The sequence below is a fragment of the Nansenia antarctica genome (genome assembly GCF_963989245.1).
Source record: "Nansenia antarctica genome assembly, chromosome: 2".
NCBI lineage: Eukaryota > Metazoa > Chordata > Actinopteri > Argentiniformes > Microstomatidae > Nansenia > Nansenia antarctica.
In genome coordinates, this window is record NC_137675.1 from 50,583,675 (window position 1) to 50,607,713 (window position 24,039).

At 45.4% G+C, this 24,039-nt stretch overlaps 1 protein-coding gene and 1 pseudogene across 2 annotated transcripts; one reads left to right on the forward strand and one right to left on the reverse strand.

The window, feature by feature from the left end:
- Positions 1-516: 516 nt before the first annotated feature.
- On the reverse strand, positions 517-15,434 carry LOC308150238 (uncharacterized protein; the record flags this gene model as incomplete). Its single annotated transcript, XM_080523090.1, has 4 exons — positions 517-1,024; positions 3,762-3,896; positions 5,020-5,120; positions 15,389-15,434. The coding sequence occupies 4 exons, from the start codon at positions 15,432-15,434 to the stop codon at positions 593-595; spliced, it is 714 nt and encodes a 237-aa protein (XP_080379216.1). The 3' UTR covers positions 517-592.
- Positions 15,435-17,944: 2,510 nt separating this feature from the next.
- Positions 17,945-21,040, forward strand: LOC308149511 (chromobox protein homolog 3-like; annotated as a pseudogene). Its single transcript has 3 exons — positions 17,945-18,271; positions 18,700-18,794; positions 20,929-21,040. The product of its transcript is annotated as a chromobox protein homolog 3-like (transcript).
- The last annotated feature ends 2,999 nt before the right edge of the window (positions 21,041-24,039 follow it).

Here is a 24,039-nt window from a genome sequence, read left to right on the forward strand (position 1 = left end):
AAAAAACAACTCTAAAAGAGGGGTAAGAGGGATAAGACTTGGAAATGTCACTTAAAGGGATAAAAATAAAAATATTTTTCTTTTATTGTAAAACAGAGGTGTTTTAAAACAACTTGAACATTGAAATGTTTCCTTGTATGACATAGTATCTTTAGCCAATTATAGGCCATATTAGTTGTTACTGTGTTTCGTTGTCTGGTACTTTTACTCTGCAATGACAATAAAGTTGAATCTAATTTAAAAAAAATCTTGGCTGATCTGCTCTTCTATGCTGCAAACAAATACATACATGAAACAAAATCAGTCAAAAACACAGTTTGTGTTTGTAAAGTATTTGATAGCAATGTTGGTAAATACAATTTCAGACTACAGAACATTGAGTATAGTATAGAGTAAGACAAGTGTACTGTATGTCTTATAATAATATTAAAATCTCTGTAAAATATTGAAATTGAAAGTATTGATTCATTTCATTTTTTTTATTGATTCATCCATGAATTTTACAACAAGAGGTGTAGCGTAAGTGCATTTGATCACATGTGACATATTTAGGAGGGAAAATACAGTATATGCATACAGTACAGTGCAGTCTTTAAATGTTCTGAGAGGGTATTGAGGTCTGCCTAGGAGCGATACCATCAGAGCATAATTTGAACCATGAATGGGGCAAGAGCTTCAGGCAATCTACTGTGAGCTTGAGGCAAACAAAGCAGAACTCTTTTTTGCAACGCAGACATTTGACATTCTTACAGCCCTTTCTGTTATGTTCCACCAGCTGCCCACAGGTAGGACAGGCACGTACAGAGGGGCAGGCTGTGACACCCGCTACGCCTGGTAGATCTGTGGCGGGGCAATCCTGCAGCAGCTTTAGCTGTCGGCCATCGCATCCATCATTGTCGCAGTGGTCAGAACATGGTCTTGGACCTTTCCACTGCTTTAAGCACTGCCAGCAGAACTCATAGTTCTGTTTAGTTTTTGCAGTGCAAACTTGACAACAGACACTCAGGTTGGAAAGGTCCTTTCTCTGTATGAACATCTTGCAGCTTTTTTGGGTGGATAAGAAAAGGAGGGTGTCAGCCTGGTAGGTTCATTGTAAGCAAGTGTGCAGCATTGCAAATGCAAAACTAAGCACTGTTTACGAAAACATTGTGATGTTTAGATTGTATGGACAGTTGAATACATTAATAGAACACTCGCCGATTTATAGTCGCAGCATTTGGAAGCAGCATTGCGGGCCATAGTGATTTCAAATTGCTCCATCTCTTCAGCTGTTAGAAGAGCCATCTTACGCACCTCCTGGTAAGACCACTCTGCCCCACAATGTTCAGATGTCCCCTTTTTGAGTGCAGGACAAGAGAACTTGCAATGACCCTGGTATTTTAAAGAAGAGAGAATGTTTAGTGGCATAACATTTGAGCATATGTTTACCATGTAAAATTATTTAGGAACTAACCCTATAGTTTTAAGGCAACCGTTTGCCTAATATTTCTTGTTTAGATTAAAAGGATAGTACATTTTTTTACAACTTATAGTCACATGGTTCAGTAGTCTGGGCCAGGAGAAACTGTAACCCATGGTTGAGTTGTTATAGCCACTACTGTCTTCAGATAACTTTAGCCACCGTCAACAAAGCAACAAGCCAACAAAAACAATGGGAGTTTGACGTTCAACATTTGTGGTCAAATCACCTCAGAGCCACTTCCAACCAAGTAAGAGAGTTCATTTGAAGTGATTTGGCCACAAAAGTGGAACTTTTTGTTGTTGTTGTTCCCCAATCACTCCCATTTAGACTACGTTCAAGATAAGGAATCATCTGACTACTACTCATGAAATGAGGTATGTGTGAGGTTAATTGTGAGCAGGGTTGGAGTCAAATCATTTTCAATTCATTCAGTTGTTATATACTTTGAAAGAAACACGTTTTTTAAAAATATTATTATAAAAATATATATAAACAATTTAAAGTCAATAACTCACAGGTGTGCGTTCTATTATCACAACATTGTAAATTGAAAATACAAAGTTTGTAATTGTAATTTCAGTTGGAGTTTCAAAACACTTCCTGATTGAGTAGCTTACCAGGTCCAGTTGGGACCGACAATGGCTGGTCAGTGACTCGGGGGTTACCACGTGATCACAGGACATCTTTGCTCTAAAAACGTTAGCATCATCATCGTAGGCTAAGACACAGCAACAAGAAATGCAATAGTTATTACATATTAGACAAGATGTGCACTGTTATGGCTATGTTTGGAGCATTTTACAAACAAACACATTTCGTCTAGTAGCCTAGTCTGAAATATATAAGGTTAATATTACAATCCCAAAGTAAGCTCCAACTAGACGCTGGATTCTCTTTCCCAGGCAGAATCCAGTAAGGTGGACGGGAGGGGTTGGGTCCCAACCATTGGGAGGCTTTTATTGACAGTGAGTGGGCGTACTGAGTCTCGAACATGAATCATCGATAGGCTGCACTCAGATCAGCTTTCTCTCTTATTTTGACAGGAGGAATTATGCGCAATACTACAGCAGCCCTTATGTATGAGACCATCTATGGGCTACACCAAAGTCTCGACTCTCTGTAGCCTTCTTCTAGTTTATCTAAAACGTGGGAGCCGTAGTAAAAAAACACTCAATAATTGAATATAGGCCATATTATGTTCAAAATACACATTTAAAAAAAAATCTTGTATTTGTTGATGCCCTTTCTCGTTGTTATTGTTGATGTGCATAATATGTGGAAATGTCATGTCGTAATTAGTAGAAAGAGGGGAAAGGGGGCTTATTGATATCGCCAGCCCAGGCTTGCTCTTGTTCTGTTGTGTTTCCTTCTGTGTCTCCGCCTTTCACTAACCCGATGCAGGTATCCGCCCACGATTGGCCTGACGACACGTCCATCATTACTGCGCATGTACCGGACCAATCAACATCTCATCCGCCTGTTTAAAAAGCCCTCCTGTTCTCTCTTCGGGAACCATTATTTTCGTTGTGTTTGATGTTTATCTGAAAGTCCCGTGGCTGTGTTTTGTTTGGCTCACAGTTTGTCCTATACACGGTATAGTGTTTTTGGTTGTAAGTTGCTACGCACAGGCCCAGAGGGGATAGGTAAGATACCCATGGGTCTACACTTTACAGTTTTTCCTCTATCGCTTTAACACTAACATTGGAACCTCAAACACAATGACCAAAGCCTGAAACTGGTGTATTTGATCTCACACCAATTCTTCACAATGACAAACACATTTCTTACTTATCATTCATTTTGCAGCAATATATGGAACAAAAAATAGAAAAAATAAAATATATGCATATACTCTACACAAAGGCCGCAAGAACTCGTCGACATCAATGTTCTCCCTGGCCAAGCAGGGGGGAAAGTATCGCCTGCCATGACGAATCCAGCCCTGATATACCCTGATATATTTCAACACAGGAGAGCTCACCTTTGGCGCTTTTAATGCTAAAGCTATGATTGCTAATTAAAACGCAATAGGTGTTTTCCCATATGAGGAGTGTGATTGTGTGATTGGTGGTTTGAGTTTAGCATTCTGAATGGTAGTGTTTTCCATGTGAACACAATAGATTTTAGCAAGGTAGATTGTGCCAAATGTAGAGAATTGTATTTAGTGTTTTTTTAACTGTGTGGTTTAGGGCTGCAAAATGAGTGATGATAAGCAAGAAATGTGTTTGTCATTGTGAAGAATTGGTGTGAGATAAAATACACCTGTTTCAGGTTTTGGGCAGGCTGTGACACCAGCTACGCCTGGTAGATCTGTGGCGGGGCAATCCTGCAGCAGCTTTAGCTGTCGGCCATCGCATCCATCATTGTCGCAGTGGTCAGAACGTGGTCTTGGACCTTTCCACTGCTTTAAGCACTGCCAGCAGAACTCATAGTTCTGTTTAGTTTTTGCAGTGCAAACTTGACAACAGACACTCAGGTTGGAAAGGTCCTTTCTCTGTATGAACATCTTGCAGCTTGGGCACTTTTTTGGGTGGATAAGAAAAGGAGGGTGTCAGCCTGGTATGTTCATTGTAAGCAAGTGTGCAGCATTGCAAATGCGAAACTAAGCACTGTTTACGAAAACATTGTGATGTTTAGATTGTATGGACAGTTGAATACATTAATAGAACACTCACCGATTTATAGTCGCAGCATTTGGAAGCAGCATTGCGGGCCATAGTGATTTCAAATTGCTCCATCTCTTCAGCTGTTAGAAGAGCCATCTTACGCACCTCCTGGTAAGACCACTCTGCCCCACAATGTTCAGATGTCCCCTTTTTGAGTGCAGGACAAGAGAACTTGCAATGACCCTGGTATTTTAAAGAAGAGAGAATGTTTAGTGGCATAACATTTGGGCATATGTTTACCATGTAAAATTATTTAGGAACTAACCCTATAGTTTTAAGGCAACCGTTTGCCTAATATTTCTTGTTTAGATTAAAAGGATAGTACAATTTTTTACAACTTATAGTCACATGGTTCAGTAGTCTGGGCCAGGAGAAACTGTAACCCATGGTTGAGTTGTTATAGCCACTACTGTCTTCAGATAACTTTAGCCACCGTCAACAAAGCAACAAGCCAACAAAAACAATGGGAGTTTGACGTTCAACATTTGTGGTCAAATCACCTCAGAGCCACTTCCAACCAAGTAAGAGAGTTCATTTGAAGTGATTTGGCCACAAAAGTGGAACTTTTTGTTGTTGTTGTTCCCCAATCACTCCCATTTAGACTACGTTCAAGATAAGGAATCATCTGACTACTACTCATGAAATGAGGTATGTGTGAGGTTAATTGTGAGCAGGGTTGGAGTCAAATCATTTTCAATTCATTCAGTTGTTATATACTTTGAAAGAAACACGTTTTTTAAAAATATTATTATAAAAATATATATAAACAATTTAAAGTCAATAACTCACAGGTGTGCGTTCTATTATCACAACATTGTAAATTGAAAATACAAAGTTTGTAATTGTAATTTCAGTTGGAGTTTCAAAACACTTCCTGATTGAGTAGCTTACCAGGTCCAGTTGGGACCGACAATGGCTGGTCAGTGACTCGGGGGTTACCACGTGATCACAGGACATCTTTGCTCTAAAAACGTTAGCATCATCATCGTAGGCTAAGACACAGCAACAAGAAATGCAATAGTTATTACATATTAGACTTATTAGATTATTATACTCTGGTTTCTCTTCAGATCGCACCGTGTATTGCTTCTCGGCCTTTTGGCTAAGAGCAAACTCTGGTTTCTCTTCGAGAAACGCACGGACCTTTCGCCCTTACTAGAGACTTCTATTAAAGCTAGTCTCCGGTGGGGTGTGGGTTTTTGTGTTTTTTTGAGAGATCTAGGGTTTTTTCCTTTTTCCTCACTAGGCTCTATGCCCCTCCTTTTTTTCTATTCTTGGTCGGGGAGCACGTCTTCTCAGTAGGTGGCTTGACCGCTGCTGGGAGGTGGCTCCCCCGACCCACCCCCCCTCTTTGAGCGGAACAGGCCGGGATCCGAGAGGAGCTGCCGGAGACCCGCGACTCTTCCAGTAGGTGGCCTTTTCACCACTGGGGCAGTTCGGCCGCTGGGCAGCCCCCCTCCAAAGAGCGGAAAGGCCGGACCCCGAGAGGAGCTTCCAAAGACCGCGACTCTTCCAGTAGGTGACCAGTAGGTGGCCTGCCCGCCACTGGAGCCACTGGAGCACGAGTTCGGCCCCTGGGCAGCCCCCCTCCAAAGAGCGGAAAGGCCGGACCCCGAGAGGAGCTTCCAAAGACCGCGACTCTTCCAGTAGGTGACCAGTAGGTGGCCTGCCCGCCACTGGAGCCACTGGAGCACGAGTTCGGCCCCTGGGCAGCCCCCCTCCAAAGAGCGGACAGGCCGGACCCCGAGAGGAGCTTCCAAAGACCGCGACTCTTTCAGTAGGTGGCCTGCCCGCCACTGGAGCACGAGTTCGGCCCCTGGGCAGCCCCCCTCAAAAGAGCGGAAAGGCCGGACCCCGAGAGGAGCTTCCGAAGACCTCGACTCTCCCAAGCACGCCAGAGGTGAGAGAGGGCCCAACACCCACCAGCCGACCCAGCTGAGCCAGTGGACCCCAACCAGACCAGGAGGGAGGACAACTATAACATCTAAGCTAGGAGCGAGAGGGACACAGGGGAGTGCTTTCAAGACCGTAGGTCTTTGGCCACCTGGTGTCCCCACTCGCTCTCAGGTGTCCCTCTTTTGTCCCCAGACGGGAACCCAGTTCCAGACCCAAGCCAGAGTCCAAAATCTGCCGTGAGGACCTGAGAGGAACAACACCCCTAACCTAACGGCAAGTACCCTATTCCCCCCCCCAAAAAATTATCTACAACCTCCCCCTAACCCTATTCCTCTCCCTCCTTCCTCCCTGATCCCCCACCCCCCCCACCCCACTCCAACGATGAACCCCGGAGCGATGCGGCGCTACAACGCCGTCAGGTTGACGCTCAACCCAACTGAGGAGGCTGCCATGGATGGAGCCCCCCAACAGAAGACTGCCAGACCAGTAACAACGATGACCCGCCTGGAATTCAGCAGGGCGGTTCTACAGAGAGGTATGGGCTTTGTGCCGTCTGATCTAAACTGCCTGGTGAAGCCCCCTGGGCCGAATGAATGTTTTGAAGTTAGCTTTAAAACCCCCCAACTGTTAGAGGAATTCTGGACCTTTCATAGGATTAATGAACACAAACCCCCACTTAACCGTTTTACAGCCCACCCACTAACGGATTTAGAATCAAAAGTGGTCACAATTCAATTCCACAATGAGGTGATTCAGGAATATGATATTGAGGTGTGGCTACACCGTCATGCCACCCTTAAATCGGGGGCCCGGATGGTCCTGGATGAAGACGGAGTGTGGACGGGGGCCAAGAAATGGCTGGTGCAACTCCGTCCGGACCCGGAGGGGATAGGCGGAGTCCAACATATCCCCAGCACCATCAACCTGGGGAACAACAGGGGCTCCGTCTACTACTACGGTATGCCGAAGCTCTGCAGGAACTGCGGCCAATTGGGCCATCTGGCAGCGGCCTGCAAGGCCGTGGTATGTAAAATCTGCCGCCAAGACCACCCGACGTCGGAGTGCACCACGACCAGACCTTGCAACCTGTGCGGGGGACAGGGGCATCTTTACCGTGACTGCCCAAGTTCCTATGCAAGTAGAGCCCGGGGCTATAAATCCAACCAACCACCACCCCAACCCCCACCCCCACCCCAACCCACACCCCCACCCCCACCCCAACCCCCACCCCAACCCCCACCCCAACCCACAACCCAACCCACACCCAACATGGAGGAAGAGAAGGGAGAGACGGAGGAGGACCGGCGCCCGAGCGATGGAGGGGACGATCAGAGCTCGAGCGACGGAGAAGGAGAAGGAGAGGAACCAACCGTCCCAGCACCCCCTACAGACAACCTCAACACCCACCCCCTCCTAAACCCCATGGCCACCTCCACCCCCTGCAAAAACACCATGAAGGGGGAGCCGGCCTCTATTGAGATAGCCACCAGCAGCACACCGCAGATCCACCTCCCCTCCCAATCAGACAGTGAAAATGACTGGAGCTTGGCTCAACCAAAACGCAAAAGACCACAAAAAAAGGCAATCCGGAAAAAACCAGACAAAAAGACTACTCCAGAACCCAAACCCCAACGCCATACAGGTAAGCCGGCTCCCCCCCCCAAACCCTCCTCCCCACCCTCTTCCTCTCTCCAGTCATCACATGCTCCTCACCCTGCACAGCCCACCAGCCACCCCCAGTCCATGCTCACCGGACCGTACGGGCCACCGAAAATCACCTCATCAACAACACAGATGAGGGGGCCACCAGGCAGTCAGAGGGGAGACAACCCCCACACCATGAGCAGCCAAGGGGAGGTACCACACTATCTGGCCCCCAACGACCCATTGGAGGGCCTCAACCTCATGTGCAATAGCTTAGCAAAAATTGGAACAAACCAAATCCAAGAACCATGAGGATAACAATCTCATCTCTCAACACCAGAAGCCTCCGGCAACCAGACAAACGGGAGGTCGTCTACCAGTACATCACCCAACATCAGTCAGACATGTATATCCTCCAGGAGTGCGCCATCCCATTCAAGGAGATGGACGCCACCCTGGAGGAGGAATGGACACGGGGGGACTCTCTCTGGTCAGGCTCAAACATTGATAGAGCTGATGGGGTCGGCATTTTGGTGGCCAACCCTTTTCTGCAGACCAAAAAGGGGGAGGTTGTAGAGAGCGGGCGAATCCTGGTTCTGGACCTAGAGATCCAGGGTTCGCCGCTGAGGGTCATCAATGTGTACGGCCCAACCAACGTGGCCAAGAGAGTCTCCCTTTTCAAGAAACTTCGGTCTCTCCTCCTCATCCCCACACCAGTCCTAGTGGGGGGAGATTTCAACTGTGCTCTCCGGGATGAGGACCGCAGCAGGCCCAGGAGAGACCGATCCACTACAGAACTTCAGTCCATCATAGACGACTTCCAACTGGTAGACGCCGGTGGCACCTCCCCGCCGACACACACAAGGGTGAGTTCCTCCGGGAATTCTTCCTCCAGGATAGACATGTTCTTGCTCTCGCCAGGTCTGAGGATGGGAACCCTGACCAGCCAGGCGGCCCACTTCTCGGACCACAGGATGTTGACAGTGTCCCTGGAATGGGATGGCCAAACAAGAGCGGGTAGGGGTACCTGGAGGATGAATACATCGATCCTTCAGGACCCAACAGTGGTGCATTCCTTCTCCAGGCGCTACCTGGAGTGGAGGACCCTAAAAGAACTGTTCGACTCCCCGATAGAGTGGTGGGAGATGGTTAAGGCCAGGACAAAGGGCTACTTCGGGTCAGTCGGAAGGAGGAAAGCGGCAGAACAGAGGGCCAGGTTTCAACACCACAACGCGGCCCTCCAACGCCTAAGTCTCCTACAACTGGGTGGTCTGGATGTGGCCCGAGAACTGGCTGAGACCAAACAACACCTTGCCACCCTCTACCGGGAGCAACAACAAAAGAAACAGTTCAGGGAAAAACTCCAGGGCCTGGAGGAGGAGGAGAAATGCACACGCCACTTCTTCCGCAAGGCACGGTCAAAACACAAGCCTATCCTGTCCCTATACGACACCAATGGGGACACCGTGTCAGACAGAGGCAACATCCCGGGGGTGGCAAGAGAGTTCTACGAGAGTCTCTACAACATCAAGACAACCGACGAGACTCTCATGGCCACCTTCCTGGATGGTCTGGACCGGGTCCCCGAGGGTGGTGAGAGTGAGAACCCAGAGCTGACCACGGAGGAGCTCACCCGGGCCGTGCACTCCTTGAATACACACAAGGCCCCTGGACCGGATGGGATCCCAGCAGAGTTCTACAAGACTCTCTGGGATCTCCTCAAGGAGGACTTGGCGGAGGTCTTCAAAGCCGTCTACAGGGAAGGGAGGCTTGGAGAGTCAATGAGACAGAGTACGGTCACACTGATCCCCAAGAAAGGGGACCTCAAGGACCTCCGGAACTGGCGCCCCATCAATCTCCTCCCAGTGGACTATAAAATCATGACAAAAGCCCTCACCCAACGGTTTCAAACCCTCCTCCCCTCAGTTATAGCCCCTGACCAGACCTGTAGCGTCCCCGGTAGGTCCATCAATGACAACCTGCTCCTGGTGAGAGAACTCATCCTGCACTCCCAGGAGCGGAGGTCCCCTTTAGGCCTTCTCAGCCTGGATCAGGAGAAGGCCTTTGACAGGGTTAACCATGGTTTCCTGCAGAGGGTGCTGAGAGGCATGAACTTCCCCCAGCACCTGCTCAACTGGACCGAACTCTGCTACAACAACATCACGAGCAGAGTTCGGATCAACAACCAGTTGACAGACCCCTTCCCCATCAAAGCTGGAGTACGGCAGGGATGCCCCTTGGCCCCTCTACTGTACGTCATCTACCTGGAGCCGTTCCTACGGAAGATCAGGAGCTCCCCCAACATCATGGGCTACCCTCTACCAGGGGCCCGGGGGGAGAGGCTCAAGGTGGTGGCGTACATGGACGACATTACCATCGTCGGCACGGATAGTCGCTCCATTTCCACAGCAACGAAAGTGGTGGAGGACTACTGTGCAGCCACTGGCGCCCTGATCAATAGGGGTAAGTGTGAGCTGTTTCTGTCGCAGCACTGGCAGGAGAACCTGGCAACCTCCTTCCCTGTAAAGACGGAAAACATTAAGCTGCTGGGGATCACCTACCAGAAAGATGGAGGAGCCTCCGGCAGCTGGAAGGAGACCATCCGCCAGGTCCAAAAGAAGATCTGTGAGTGGAGTGCACGGCCTCTCACAATGACAGGCAAGATCCTGGTCCTGAAGGCTATTGTTCTTCCCATTCTCCTTTACCTGGGCAGGGTGTTTCCCCCAGACAGAGCAGTATCCAAAACCATCGAAAGGATCATGTTTACCTTTGTCTGGGGGAGCCAGATGGAAAAACTAAAACACACCACCCTGTACAAAACAGTGGAGAATGGGGGGAAAGGGGTCCCAGACATCCTAAACATCATTAGGGCACAGGGACTCTCCAACCTCATCAACAACATCAACAACAAAGATAGGAAAGCCAGGTTCTTTGAAATATACTATGCCACACCCATCCTCCGGACACTCAGGGTGACCGCATCAATAAATCACACTGTGCCCTACAGCTGGGACCCCCCTCCTGTCTACAAGATATGGAGGGACTTTGCCTTCAAGACAGGATTGTCCGCGGCTGGGCTGGCCTCATGGAAATACAAAGACATTATGACCTTCATAAGGTCGAAGGAAACCATTACTCACCCCAAGGCCAGCACAGCCGTGGACTCCAAACAGGTATGGAAAAACATTAATCATAAATGTACTAACAATAAACAAAAAGACATTGCCTGGATGGCTGCTCATGGTTGTCTCCCCACTAGGGAATTCTTGCATAGGCGGCACATCGCAACGACTGACAAATGCCCCCACGGATGCACGGACACAGAACACATTAACCACCTGTTCTGTGAGTGCCCCGTGGCCAGGCGGGTCTGGGCCCTGTTTGTTCCCTCTGTCTCCCTAAACAGCCTGCTGACCCTGCCCCGCTTGACGGGCGAGAACATCCTGTACGGTCCTCCCGGGGGGTGCACAACCCCCCAACTACAACAAGAGTGGAGGATCATCAGCGCCGTCAAGCAGGTACTCTGGGAGACGAGGAACATCAGGGTCTATCAGAAACAGAGCGTCCACCTGACAACCCTGAGGAGGAGAATCACCCTCTGCCTCAGGGACCATGCTATTGTTGACTTTAAAAATAACCCGGATCAAGCAAGAGCGGTGTGGGGGGTGGAGAGATGGAAGGACGTCATCCTCTAAACCCCCCCCCATGCCGCGCCGCATCGACCAACCCCCCCCCACCCCGGGCCTACCTCACTACACCACCAGTTCCTGCACTATCACCTTCACCACTGTTCCAGCACAAGCCCTGGTCAGCAGTATCACCATCACAAGGACCAGGAGAGGAGCAGCGCACAACACCAACAGGGAAGTTTACTGCACCTTCCACCACCTACACATGTACACAGCACTGACCCACTTCCTACTCTCACCAGAATATCAACACACACAACCCACAGCCGAACCAGCCGTCTCTGCCAGCACCACCAGCACCAGGATGACCAACACCACTGGGTCACAGGGAAGTACTGATCACCCGCCTGACACCAAAATGCACACTACACAAACCATGCACACCTCCCTTCTCTCACTCCTGTATCTTTTCAGGCACATGTCATATCCAGCTCTGACACCTACCCAGGCTTCCAGACCCAGGAGCAGAGACCGGCGGGAACCACCACGTCACCCCAGCACCAACCCCAGGTTCCAACTCAGCGACCCCAAACCCCCTGTTCCGGGCCCCCCCCCCCCAACTCCAGGCCCCCAGCTACAGGCCCAGTCCCCTACCCGCCAACCCCCAACCCCCAGCCCGGAACAAGCTGAGAAGAGCCAGGGAGCTTTTTCCCTGGATAAGCTGTGTACAGGTTTTTCGCCTCTGCTTGCCTGCCATGCGCCGAGCTCTCTGGGCCTCTCCTCAGGGGCCTCCGGTCGGCCTGCGTGCTCGATCTGCTCCGCCGCTGGGGCGCCTGGTCCGGCTAGCCTCGTGAAGGGCTACAGGAGTCTGAGCCTGGTGGGCTGGGCCGGACGCGCCGGTGGTGGGGCGGGTCGGGTGAGTCGGGTGTGTGGGGTCCCTCGGGGGAGGGAGGTGGGGGAGCCACGGCTTTGCACTGGTGGGCAAACTGGATAGTAGCCGCTCTACAACTAGAGGGCTGCAGGGGAATTTTTTCCCGGATGCACAGCGAACAGGTTTTTTACCCCTGCCTCCTACCGACACTGGAACCTGGACACTGAACACTGAACACTGAACATTACACTACACTGGACAATACACTGAACACTGAGCACTTTAGTTAGTTTAATGTTGGTTGTTGTTGAATGTAATGTCTTAAATGTCTGATTGTTTGATTAATTGATTGTATACACGGTGTTGCGTTTTTATAAAAACCAATAAAAAACACCTATTACATATTAGACAAGATGTGCACTGTTATGGCTATGTTTGGAGCATTTTACAAACAAACACATTTCGTCTAGTAGCCTAGTCTGAAATATATAAGGTTAATATTACAATCCCAAAGTAAGCTCCAACTAGACGCTCGATTCTCTTTCCCAGGCAGAATCCAGTAAGGTGGACGGGAGGGGTTGGGTCCCAACCATTGGGAGGCTTTTATTGACAGTGAGTGGGCGTACTGAGTCTCGAACATGAATCATCGATAGGCTGCACTCAGATCAGCTTTCTCTCTTATTTTGACAGGAGGAATTATGCGCAATACTACAGCAGCCCTTATGTATGAGACCATCTATGGGCTACACCAAAGTCTCGACTCTCTGTAGCCTTCTTCTAGTTTATCTAAAACGTGGGAGCCGTAGTAAAAAAACACTCAATAATTGAATATAGGCCATATTATGTTCAAAATACACATTTAAAAAAAAATCTTGTATTTGTTGATGCCCTTTCTCGTTGTTATTGTTGATGTGCATAATATGTGGAAATGTCATGTCGTAATTAGTAGAAAGAGGGGAAAGGGGGCTTATTGATATCGCCAGCCCAGGCTTGCTCTTGTTCTGTTGTGTTTCCTTCTGTGTCTCCGCCTTTCACTAACCCGATGCAGGTATCCGCCCACGATTGGCCTGACGACACGTCCATCATTACTGCGCATGTACCGGACCAATCAACATCTCATCCGCCTGTTTAAAAAGCCCTCCTGTTCTCTCTTCGGGAACCATTATTTTCGTTGTGTTTGATGTTTATCTGAAAGTCCCGTGGCTGTGTTTTGTTTGGCTCACAGTTTGTCCTATACACGGTATAGTGTTTTTGGTTGTAAGTTGCTACGCACAGGCCCAGAGGGGATAGGTAAGATACCCATGGGTCTACACTTTACAGTTTTTCCTCTATCGCTTTAACACTAACATTGGAACCTCAAACACAATGACCAAAGCCTGAAACTGGTGTATTTGATCTCACACCAATTCTTCACAATGACAAACACATTTCTTACTTATCATTCATTTTGCAGCAATATATGGAACAAAAAATAGAAAAAATAAAATATATGCATATACTCTACACAAAGGCCGCAAGAACTCGTCGACATCAATGTTCTCCCTGGCCAAGCAGAGGGGAAAGTATCGCCTGCCATGACGAATCCAGCCCTGATATACCCTGATATATTTCAACACAGGAGAGCTCACCTTTGGCGCTTTTAATGCTAAAGCTATGATTGCTAATTAAAGCAAAGTGTTTTCCCATATGAGGAGTGTGATTGTGTGATTGGTGGTTTGAGTTTAGCATTCTGAATGGTAGTGTTTTCCATGTGAACACAATAGATTTTAGCAAGGTAGATTGTGCCAAATGTAGAGAATTGTATTTAGTGTTTTTTTAACTGTGTGGTTTAGGGCTGCAAAATGAGTGATGATAAGCAAGAAATGTGTTTGTCATTGTGAAGAATTGGTGTGAGATAAAATACACCTGTTTCAGGTTTTGGGCAGGCTGTGACACCAGCTACGCCTGGTAGATCTGTGGCGGGGCAATCCTGCAGCAGCTTTAGCTGTCGGCCATCGCATCCATCATTGTCGCAGTGGTCAGAACGTGGTCTTGGACCTTTCCACTGCTTTAAGCACTGCCAGCAGAACTCATAGTTCTGTTTAGTTTTTGCAGTGCAAACTTGACAACAGACACTCAGGTTGGAAAGGTCCTTTCTCTGTATGAACATCTTGCAGCTTGGGCACTTTTTTGGGTGGATAAGAAAAGGAGGGTGTCAGCCTGGTATGTTCATTGTAAGCAAGTGTGCAGCATTGCAAATGCGAAACTAAGCACTGTTTACGAAAACATTGTGATGTTTAGATTGTATGGACAGTTGAATACATTAATAGAACACTCGCCGATTTATAGTCGCAGCATTTGGAAGCAGCATTGCGGGCCATAGTGATTTCAAATTGCTCCATCTCTTCAGCTGTTAGAAGAGCCATCTTACGCACCTCCTGGTAAGACCACTCTGCCCCACAATGTTCAGATGTCCCCTTTTTGAGTGCAGGACAAGAGAACTTGCAATGACCCTGGTATTTTAAAGAAGAGAGAATGTTTAGTGGCATAACATTTGGGCATATGTTTACCATGTAAAATTATTTAGGAACTAACCCTATAGTTTTAAGGCAACCGTTTGCCTAATATTTCTTGTTTAGATTAAAAGGATAGTACAATTTTTTACAACTTATAGTCACATGGTTCAGTAGTCTGGGCCAGGAGAAACTGTAACCCATGGTTGAGTTGTTATAGCCACTACTGTCTTCAGATAACTTTAGCCACCGTCAACAAAGCAACAAGCCAACAAAAACAATGGGAGTTTGACGTTCAACATTTGTGGTCAAATCACCTCAGAGCCACTTCCAACCAAGTAAGAGAGTTCATTTGAAGTGATTTGGCCACAAAAGTGGAACTTTTTGTTGTTGTTGTTCCCCAATCACTCCCATTTAGACTACGTTCAAGATAAGGAATCATCTGACTACTACTCATGAAATGAGGTATGTGTGAGGTTAATTGTGAGCAGGGTTGGAGTCAAATCATTTTCAATTCATTCAGTTGTTATATACTTTGAAAGAAACACGTTTTTTAAAAATATTATTATAAAAATATATATAAACAATTTAAAGTCAATAACTCACAGGTGTGCGTTCTATTATCACAACATTGTAAATTGAAAATACAAAGTTTGTAATTGTAATTTCAGTTGGAGTTTCAAAACACTTCCTGATTGAGTAGCTTACCAGGTCCAGTTGGGACCGACAATGGCTGGTCAGTGACTCGGGGGTTACCACGTGATCACAGGACATCTTTGCTCTAAAAACGTTAGCATCATCATCGTAGGCTAAGACACAGCAACAAGAAATGCAATAGTTATTACATATTAGACAAGATGTGCACTGTTATGGCTATGTTTGGAGCATTTTACAAACAAACACATTTCGTCTAGTAGCCTAGTCTGAAATATATAAGGTTAATATTACAATCCCAAAGTAAGCTCCAACTAGACGCTCGATTCTCTTTCCCAGGCAGAATCCAGTAAGGTGGACGGGAGGGGTTGGGTCCCAACCATTGGGAGGCTTTTATTGACAGTGAGTGGGCGTACTGAGTCTCGAACATGAATCATCGATAGGCTGCACTCAGATCAGCTTTCTCTCTTATTTTGACAGGAGGAATTATGCGCAATACTACAGCAGCCCTTATGTATGAGACCATCTATGGGCTACACCAAAGTCTCGACTCTCTGTAGCCTTCTTCTAGTTTATCTAAAACGTGGGAGCCGTAGTAAAAAAACACTCAATAATTGAATATAGGCCATATTATGTTCAAAATACACATTTAAAAAAAAATCTTGTATTTGTTGATGCCCTTTCTCGTTGTTATTGTTGATGTGCATAATATGTGGAAATGTTATGTCGTAATTAGTAGAAAGAGGGGAAAGGGGGCTTATTGATATCGCCAGCCAAGGCTTGCTCTTGTTCTGTTGTGTTTCCTTCTGTGTCTCCGCCTTTCACTAACCCGATGCAGGTATCCGCCCACGATTGGCCTGACGACACGTCCATCATTACTGCGCATGTACCGGACCAATCAACATCTCATCCGCCTGTTTAAAAAGCCCTCCTGTTCTCTCTTCGGGAACCATTATTTTCGTTGTGTTTGATGTTTATCTGAAAGTCCCGTGGCTGTGTTTTGTTTGGCTCACAGTTTGTCCTATACACGGTATAGTGTTTTTGGTTGTAAGTTGCTACGCACAGGCCCAGAGGGGATAGGTAAGATACCCATGGGTCTACACTTTACAGTTTTTCCTCTATCGCTTTAACACTAACATTGGAACCTCAAACACAATGACCAAAGCCTGAAACTGGTGTATTTGATCTCACACCAATTCTTCACAATGACAAACACATTTCTTACTTATCATTCATTTTGCAGCAATATATGGAACAAAAAATAGAAAAAATAAAATATATGCATATACTCTACACAAAGGCCGCAAGAACTCGTCGACATCAATGTTCTCCCTGGCCAAGCAGAGGGGAAAGTATCGCCTGCCATGACGAATCCAGCCCTGATATACCCTGATATATTTCAACACAGGAGAGCTCACCTTTGGCGCTTTTAATGCTAAAGCTATGATTGCTAATTAAAACGCAATAGGTGTTTTCCCATATGAGGAGTGTGATTGTGTGATTGGTGGTTTGAGTTTAGCATTCTGAATGGTAGTGTTTTCCATGTGAACACAATAGATTTTAGCAAGGTAGATTGTGCCAAATGTAGAGAATTGTATTTAGTGTTTTTTTAACTGTGTGGTTTAGGGCTGCAAAATGAGTGATGATAAGCAAGAAATGTGTTTGTCATTGTGAAGAATTGGTGTGAGATAAAATACACCTGTTTCAGGTTTTGGTCATTGTGTTTGAGGTTCCGATGTTAGTGTTAAAGCGACAGAGAAAAACTGTAAAGACAATATAATATAATCTATGTGTATTGTTTCCATATCATCAAGTGATTCTTTCATCCTGATGTTGCTATAGTATAAATGGCTTACTTGTTTTCTGGTAATTAATGGAAAAAGTTTATTTGTCACAAAAAGTGAAGTTTTTTTGTTAGGGCTACCCCACCACCCTAATCCCAATTTAACACCTTCATGTTACCTATCCATATTTCTAAATAATAATAATAATAATAGTTATATTCTTTGAACTATTGAGTAGTAGGTTAAGACCTCTTGAGCCGTGTCGCCTTTTTCGAAAAATGTCTCCTTTCCATTAGCACTATACTACTCGTGTAAAGGAGATATTTTGTCGAGTCTTATCTATCTTAGGCTATCTTTCCGTCCGTGGTCCCGTCACCGTCCGTTTGTCTACCTTTTTCTTCCTTAGTTCTGTCATGAAAGGCAAAGGAAAATGGCAGCAACTAATTATGTCATCTAATTATTGCCATTTTATACCTGCCAAATATTCGGTGTGTGTCTCTCCCCCACTATTGATCTACCGTGACAAATCAATAATCTGAATCTTCTCTGGAGCACAAATAGCCTAAATAAATCCCAGACCAGGGTTAATCTCGAATCAAATACAAACATCAAGAGAATTAAATGAGGTAAACAGTAATGACGTAAAGGGAATTATATTCGTTGGCTATCGGGTAAGAGTGTACATTTAATACATTAATCATTATCTAGCCTATTACATACTGTGAAGTAATGCTAGCTGTCCATATATTTTCTGTTGTGCAATAGCTAATGTTATAAAAATGTATAAGCTAGCTAACGTGTGACCAAGTTACTTCAACCTAGCTAACTCAAAAGATGAAATCCCCTCTTGCTTTGCAGCCTAACATGGGTAAGAAGCAGAATGGAAAGGGGAAGAAGGAGACGCAGGAGCCACCAGAGGAGTTTGTTGTAGAGAAGGTGATGGACCAACGCATCGTCAATGGGAAGGTTGAATTCTTTCTCAAATGGAAAGGATTTACAGAGTGAGTACAACCTGGAATTGCTTCCCTGGAAAACCTTGACTGTCCGGAGCTGATTTCAGCGTTCCTTGAATCTCAGAAGAATGTAGTGGAGAAGCCTGATTCCAACAAAAGGAAGTCCTCCACTGAGGAGCCAGAGACTGAGGAAAACAAAGCTAAGAAGAAGAAGGATACGGTGGGTGTGCTGACTGATCTGCAGCTGTGGTTATCAAGTGTATGTGCATGCAATGATTGTACCCACTTAGATAGCCTTTTCCATTTACACCTGTCCTTTCATGTAGACACAATCACAATATGGACAGTATCTGGATACACAATGTTTTAATGCAAGGTTTAAATGGGGTCTCGGTGTCCACCCTGACGGCGGGGGGGGGGGGGGGGGGTACATTAATTGGGTGTAAGGCCCTGCAACAGTCTAGTGTCCTGCTACACAAACGGGAGATGGGGATCCTGCGTTATGAGCCATTGCTGGTTCATGTGACCTGGTTTGCACAAGGTGTAGCCTACTTACAGTTCACATAAAAAGGTAAAGTATGCAGGTTCCCAGAGAGCTGATCTGTGTTGTGGTAAATGTTAATTTATTTATTGTGTTGTCTGTTTCAGAGTGAAAAGCCACGGGGCTTTGCCAGGAACCTTGACCCAGAGAGGATCATCGGCGCAACAGACAGCAGTGGTGAAGTGATGTTCTTGATGAAATGGTGAGTCTCACATGCACAAATGCCGACCTTGTACTTGTTGTCCCCACTCAAATCACACATTCACTCGTATTGCTTTTTGTAGTCACTTTGGAACCCAACTTTGTTTGGAACCCAACTCTACATGGCATTACTTGAAATTGGGGGTGTTCATGATTAACAGTTATTAGATTACGTCTAATGATCGCAAGGTCGGCAGATCGTTGGTTCGAACCCCGGCTGGCTACATGTCGAGGTGTCATGGGCAAGACACTGAACCCCAAATTGCTCCCAATGAGCAGGTCAGCACCTTGCATGGTAGCTTGCCACCATTGGTGTATGAATGGGTGAATGAGAGGCCATTGTAAAGCGCTATGGAATAAGGCGCTTTAAGTCAGTCCATTTACCATTTAGATTAACCGTTATTTCCGATTTCTTATTGATTGATTTGATTAATTTAGTAAAATAACATTGGCAGATGGTGGAGGGTTGATAAAACCAGAGGTGTAAGTTTGATAATAAAAACATTTGACTTTCTGCTGGGTTTTTCCCTAACTGAAAAAGGGTCTTAGATGGGGGTCAGGGGAGAGTTATGGCTGCTAGGGGGGTTTTAGGACGGCTTTTAAGACCCATTCCCGATTCCCTTCCCTACGGCTCGTTTTGGAGTGCTGCTCACTTTGGAGCCAAGGCCTCTGAACAGAGCCACAAGGCGTAGGTAGTGGTTGAAATCTTTCCCAATTAAATGGGACAACCCTTCAAGACCCTGATGGGTCATCAGTAGTGTCATAGAAAAACATTGACGTTAGTGATTCATTCACAATTTAAGTTTTACACTATCAATCGATCAAACACGTCAAATCAAGTCATCAAATAACAATGCTTCATTATCAGACCATGACAGAATAACAGTGCTCTGTAGGCTATCAACTGTGCTCCTACCGTGCCAGTTTGCACTGATATAGGACAACCGTGCAACAACTTTGTGGCTTTAGTTAAATTCGGGTGTCATATGCCATCAAAGGGGGGAAATACGACATGGAAATATGTCAAAATGCATGACTATCATGCCCAAATCAGCCGTAAAATATGTAACATTAGGTAGATAACGTTAGTAGACACGGAGCGCAGTTTTAGTTTAATAAGTGCAATAGCGTCATATGCCATCAAAGGGGGGAAATGCGACATGAAATGTTAAAATGCACCATTATCATGCACAAAACATGTAACGTCAGATAGATAACATTAGACACAGAGCGCAGATTTATTTTTATGGAGTTCTAAAATCCGATATGACAGGAACGCTGGAGAAACAGCCGCTGTCCATGTTATTAGTCAGCTACATGATACAACCCATCAATAATATGGCATAATAACAACTGTTCGGATTAGATTGCATGTTTTGGTTCAAGAAGTGCCATAGCTATAGCTTCATGCCATCGAAGGGGGAAAATGCGACATGGAAAAATGGTTGTGCTTGTTATAAAGAAAAGGTCTATAATACATTGAAATGACATTAAACTAAGATAATAATATGGTTATAATTTTTCAAATCTTTATCTGATCAAAATCTGATTTCTGATGATTCGCAAGGCATCCTGGGAGGTAGGGCCATGGCTCTGAATGTAGTCTTGTCATGAAAAATCTCCAAACAGAGCCAAACTCTAAATGAAAACAAGATTTGGGACACCCCTACACGTGAACGTTCAAAACTGAGCCGAAGGGGTGTAATGGGATTGGCCCTAAATGGTCGATTCTGGTGGCTCGTAATGAATACTGGACATTAATCACAGACAATTTGATTGCCATTAAGTTGGCTGGTATACAGGCTATATGGTTTTACATCCATACTATAGAATGACTAAAACTGAATCATAACCCATCCCTGCGTACTCCCTGCCTTTTGAAGTCCTCCTTACTACCGTACTTTTCATAATGCACTTCCAACTTTTGTTTACACTTATGTGAATCTGCCTTTTTATTAGGGACATTTTCAGAAATGTCTTAAATAAATACGCTTCTGTCCTTGCTAGTTTGTAAGCTTTGGGTTGCCATGGAAATGAGAGCATGACTGACTTGATGGAAGTTTATCAAACTTGCTACTAAAGGTCTATAATTAGTATGAGTCCTGAGCTATTCTTTTTCTCCCTCTGCTCTACAGGAAGAGCTCAGACGAGGCTGATCTGGTTCCGGCCCGTGAGGCAAACACTCGCTGTCCTCAGGTGGTCATATCCTTCTATGAGGAGAGGCTCATCTGGCCTGAGGATGAGTAACAGTAGCACCCCATCACCTGACAAATGTCCCCGTGGCCCTGTTCCTGCCTCCGGACTGTTCTAGAGCTGTTCAATAAAGGTTTATATGCTTCATTTTACCCTCTCTGTCTGGTCTCTTGTGTGTTTTCACTATGAAAGTGACATGGACCCTGACCTCTCTAGTTACATTGGTGACTACATACTGCAACGCTTCTTTTGCCACCTTTCATATGAAGGAAGACTTTCTGCTGATCAGTGCCAACAGTCAACAAGTCGATTACCTGTTGGCTCAGGAGTCCCATGTCAGGAAAGGAGCATGACATAATAAAGTGCCCTCTGTTTGTCTTTGGAAAGTTCGTCTAAAAAGTACATTTTGGTCTGATCATGGCCTACTCTAGCAATTTAGGTTTTAGCAAAAGTACGGAATGTCACCTTTTGATTTTACGGTATTTTACCATCAAAGAAAAGGGTCACTATTTGGCTTGACATTTGTTTTATATGCATCTCCCATGTTGATGACTGACCCCAGATTTTTGAGTGCTTACCTTTTATTTAGCTGTATCTAGTGAAGGGTGATCGCTCAATTCAGAGATGGAATGGGAGTAAATGGGGCACTTAGCTTCTTATTCCATTAAGCACCAAAATGTCCTTTTAGAAATTCCTTAGCTAATTTTGTAGTAACTACATGTCTTTTTTGATTGATTGAAAACTTTATTAGAAGGTTTGCAGAAGTAGGTACATGAAAGTACATATTACATACAAGGTCAATCTAAAAGGATAAAAACCCAAGAAAGCCACTGGCTTATTTCAATTGGGGTCCTTGATTTTCAATTCATCGTTACATGTAAGACAGACATAAGAAAAGAACTAGTACTATCTACATGATAATACAGACAAATAACTATTACTATCTACAAGATAAACGTACATCCATCATGGGAAGAACAATACAACAAAACATAAAGTATGTACAGCGGGTAGGACAGGTGGGGACATACACCACAGGTGGGGGCGGGGGACAAAACACAAAGTATGTACAGTGGGTAGTTCGGGTCTTTTAATCTGATTTTTGTTTTAGAGGGTCCAGTTACGGATTGCAGCCTCCTGTAAATGTTTTTTGAGAGTGGTTTTGAAGGTGGGCAGTGTTTTGCACTCCTTTAAGATTATAGGAAGGGCGTTCCACATCTTTACTGCATAGTTTGCAAACGAGTTTAAACCCTTGTTTGTGGTGCAACGCGGTTGAACGTGGTTCGTGGAGCTTCCTCTGGTGTTGTATGTGTGGACGTTGTTCACTTTTTGGAAGTATGTTGACAGGTACTTGGGTGTCTTTGTGGTGTAGCGTATCTTGAAGACCAGGCCCAGTGCAAGCTGCTGCACTCTGTCAACTACTCGTAGCCAATCAAGGCTCAAAAAATGAGCAGCGGTTAGATGTGTCCTAGGGTTGAGGCCTAGCAGAAGCCTAACCAGTTTATTTTGGGCTGTCTGGAGTCTTGTTTTATGGGCCTTTGTGGTTCTATAGTACCATGATGTTACGGCATAGTCGAAGTGACATTGAATGAGAGCTCCTGATAGGGTCCTCAGTGTGTTTTTACTGACAAGTGAGGATATCCTGTACAAGAATCTAGTTTTATGGTTCACTTTTTTGATTACTTTTGCTGCCATTTTATCTCCGGAAAGATTTGCCTCTAAGATGGAGCCCAGGTATGTAATATCCTCTTTTCTTGTGATATTAATGTTACCCACTTTTATTTTAAAATGTTCAGCCTTTCTGAGTTTAGATGGGGATCCGTATAGGATGGTTTCAGTTTTACCTAGGTGTATTGATAGTTTATTGTCAGCTAGCCAGATGCAGATTCTACTCAGTTCAGTGCTTAGCGCTTTTTCCACCTGCAATATGTCCCTGTCAGAGACCAGCAGAGCCGAGTCATCCGCGAACAGGAACAAATTGCAATTACATGCTGATGACATGTCATTCACATATATTAGGAACAGTAAAGGTCCCAATATGCTTCCTTGTGGAACGCCGCAGGTCACTGGGAGGGGGGGGGACAGTGTTCCGTTCACACTAACCACCTGTTCCCTCCCCTCTAAGTAGGATTGCATCCAGCTCACCGATGTTCTATCGAACCCAATTGCTTTCAGTTTATCTAACAATATGTGGTGATCTACTGTGTCGAAGGCCTTCTGGAGGTCCAGCATGACCATGCCGCAGTACTTGCCCGAGTCCACCTCATGGTTGATGTGGTCGTTCAAATAGAGAAGGCATGTGTCAGTGGAATGGGATGTTCTGAATCCTGATTGAAATTCATACATCAGATTTTTTTCGGTAAGGTACCTATCGACCTGTTCATAAACTATTTTTTCCATAAGTTTCGAGATGGAATTAAGAATAGAAACAGGTCGGTAGTTGCCTGGGTCTAATTTGCTTCCTTTTTTATACAGTGGGGTTACCCTTGCTATTTTAAAGGGTGTCCCTGTTTGATGGAGAGGTTTATTATGTGGGTGATGATTGGGGTAATGGAGGCAGCTGAGTCTTTTAGAAATCTGGCTGGAATATTGTCATGGCCCGTGGCCTTTTCTGAGTGTAGAGCGCCTAGCTTTTTAAACACCTCATCGTTTGACACCATGGAGAGTTTAAAATCATCATTGCGTACACCCAGTTTATTGTAGAACGCACGGATGTGCTCTACACCATAACGCCCTGAGTGGGGTGGTAGATTGTTAACTAATTTAGTGGCTATGGTTGTAAAGAAAGTGTTTAAGCACTTAGCCACATCCAGCTTGTCTGTAAGGAGAGAATCACCAGATTTTATGCTGATGTTTGTAGACCTGGTTTTGAGTTTTTGACTGCAACCTAGTTGGCTATTAAGTAGCTTCCAAAGGTCACGTGGTTTGTTTAAGTTTTCTTCGATTTTGTTATCGAGGTATTCTTTCTTAGCAGATTTGGTCATGGTAATTACCTGATTGCATAGTTTGTTGCATTGTTTTTTAATTTTCTCAAAGTGGGTTTTGTGATCTTC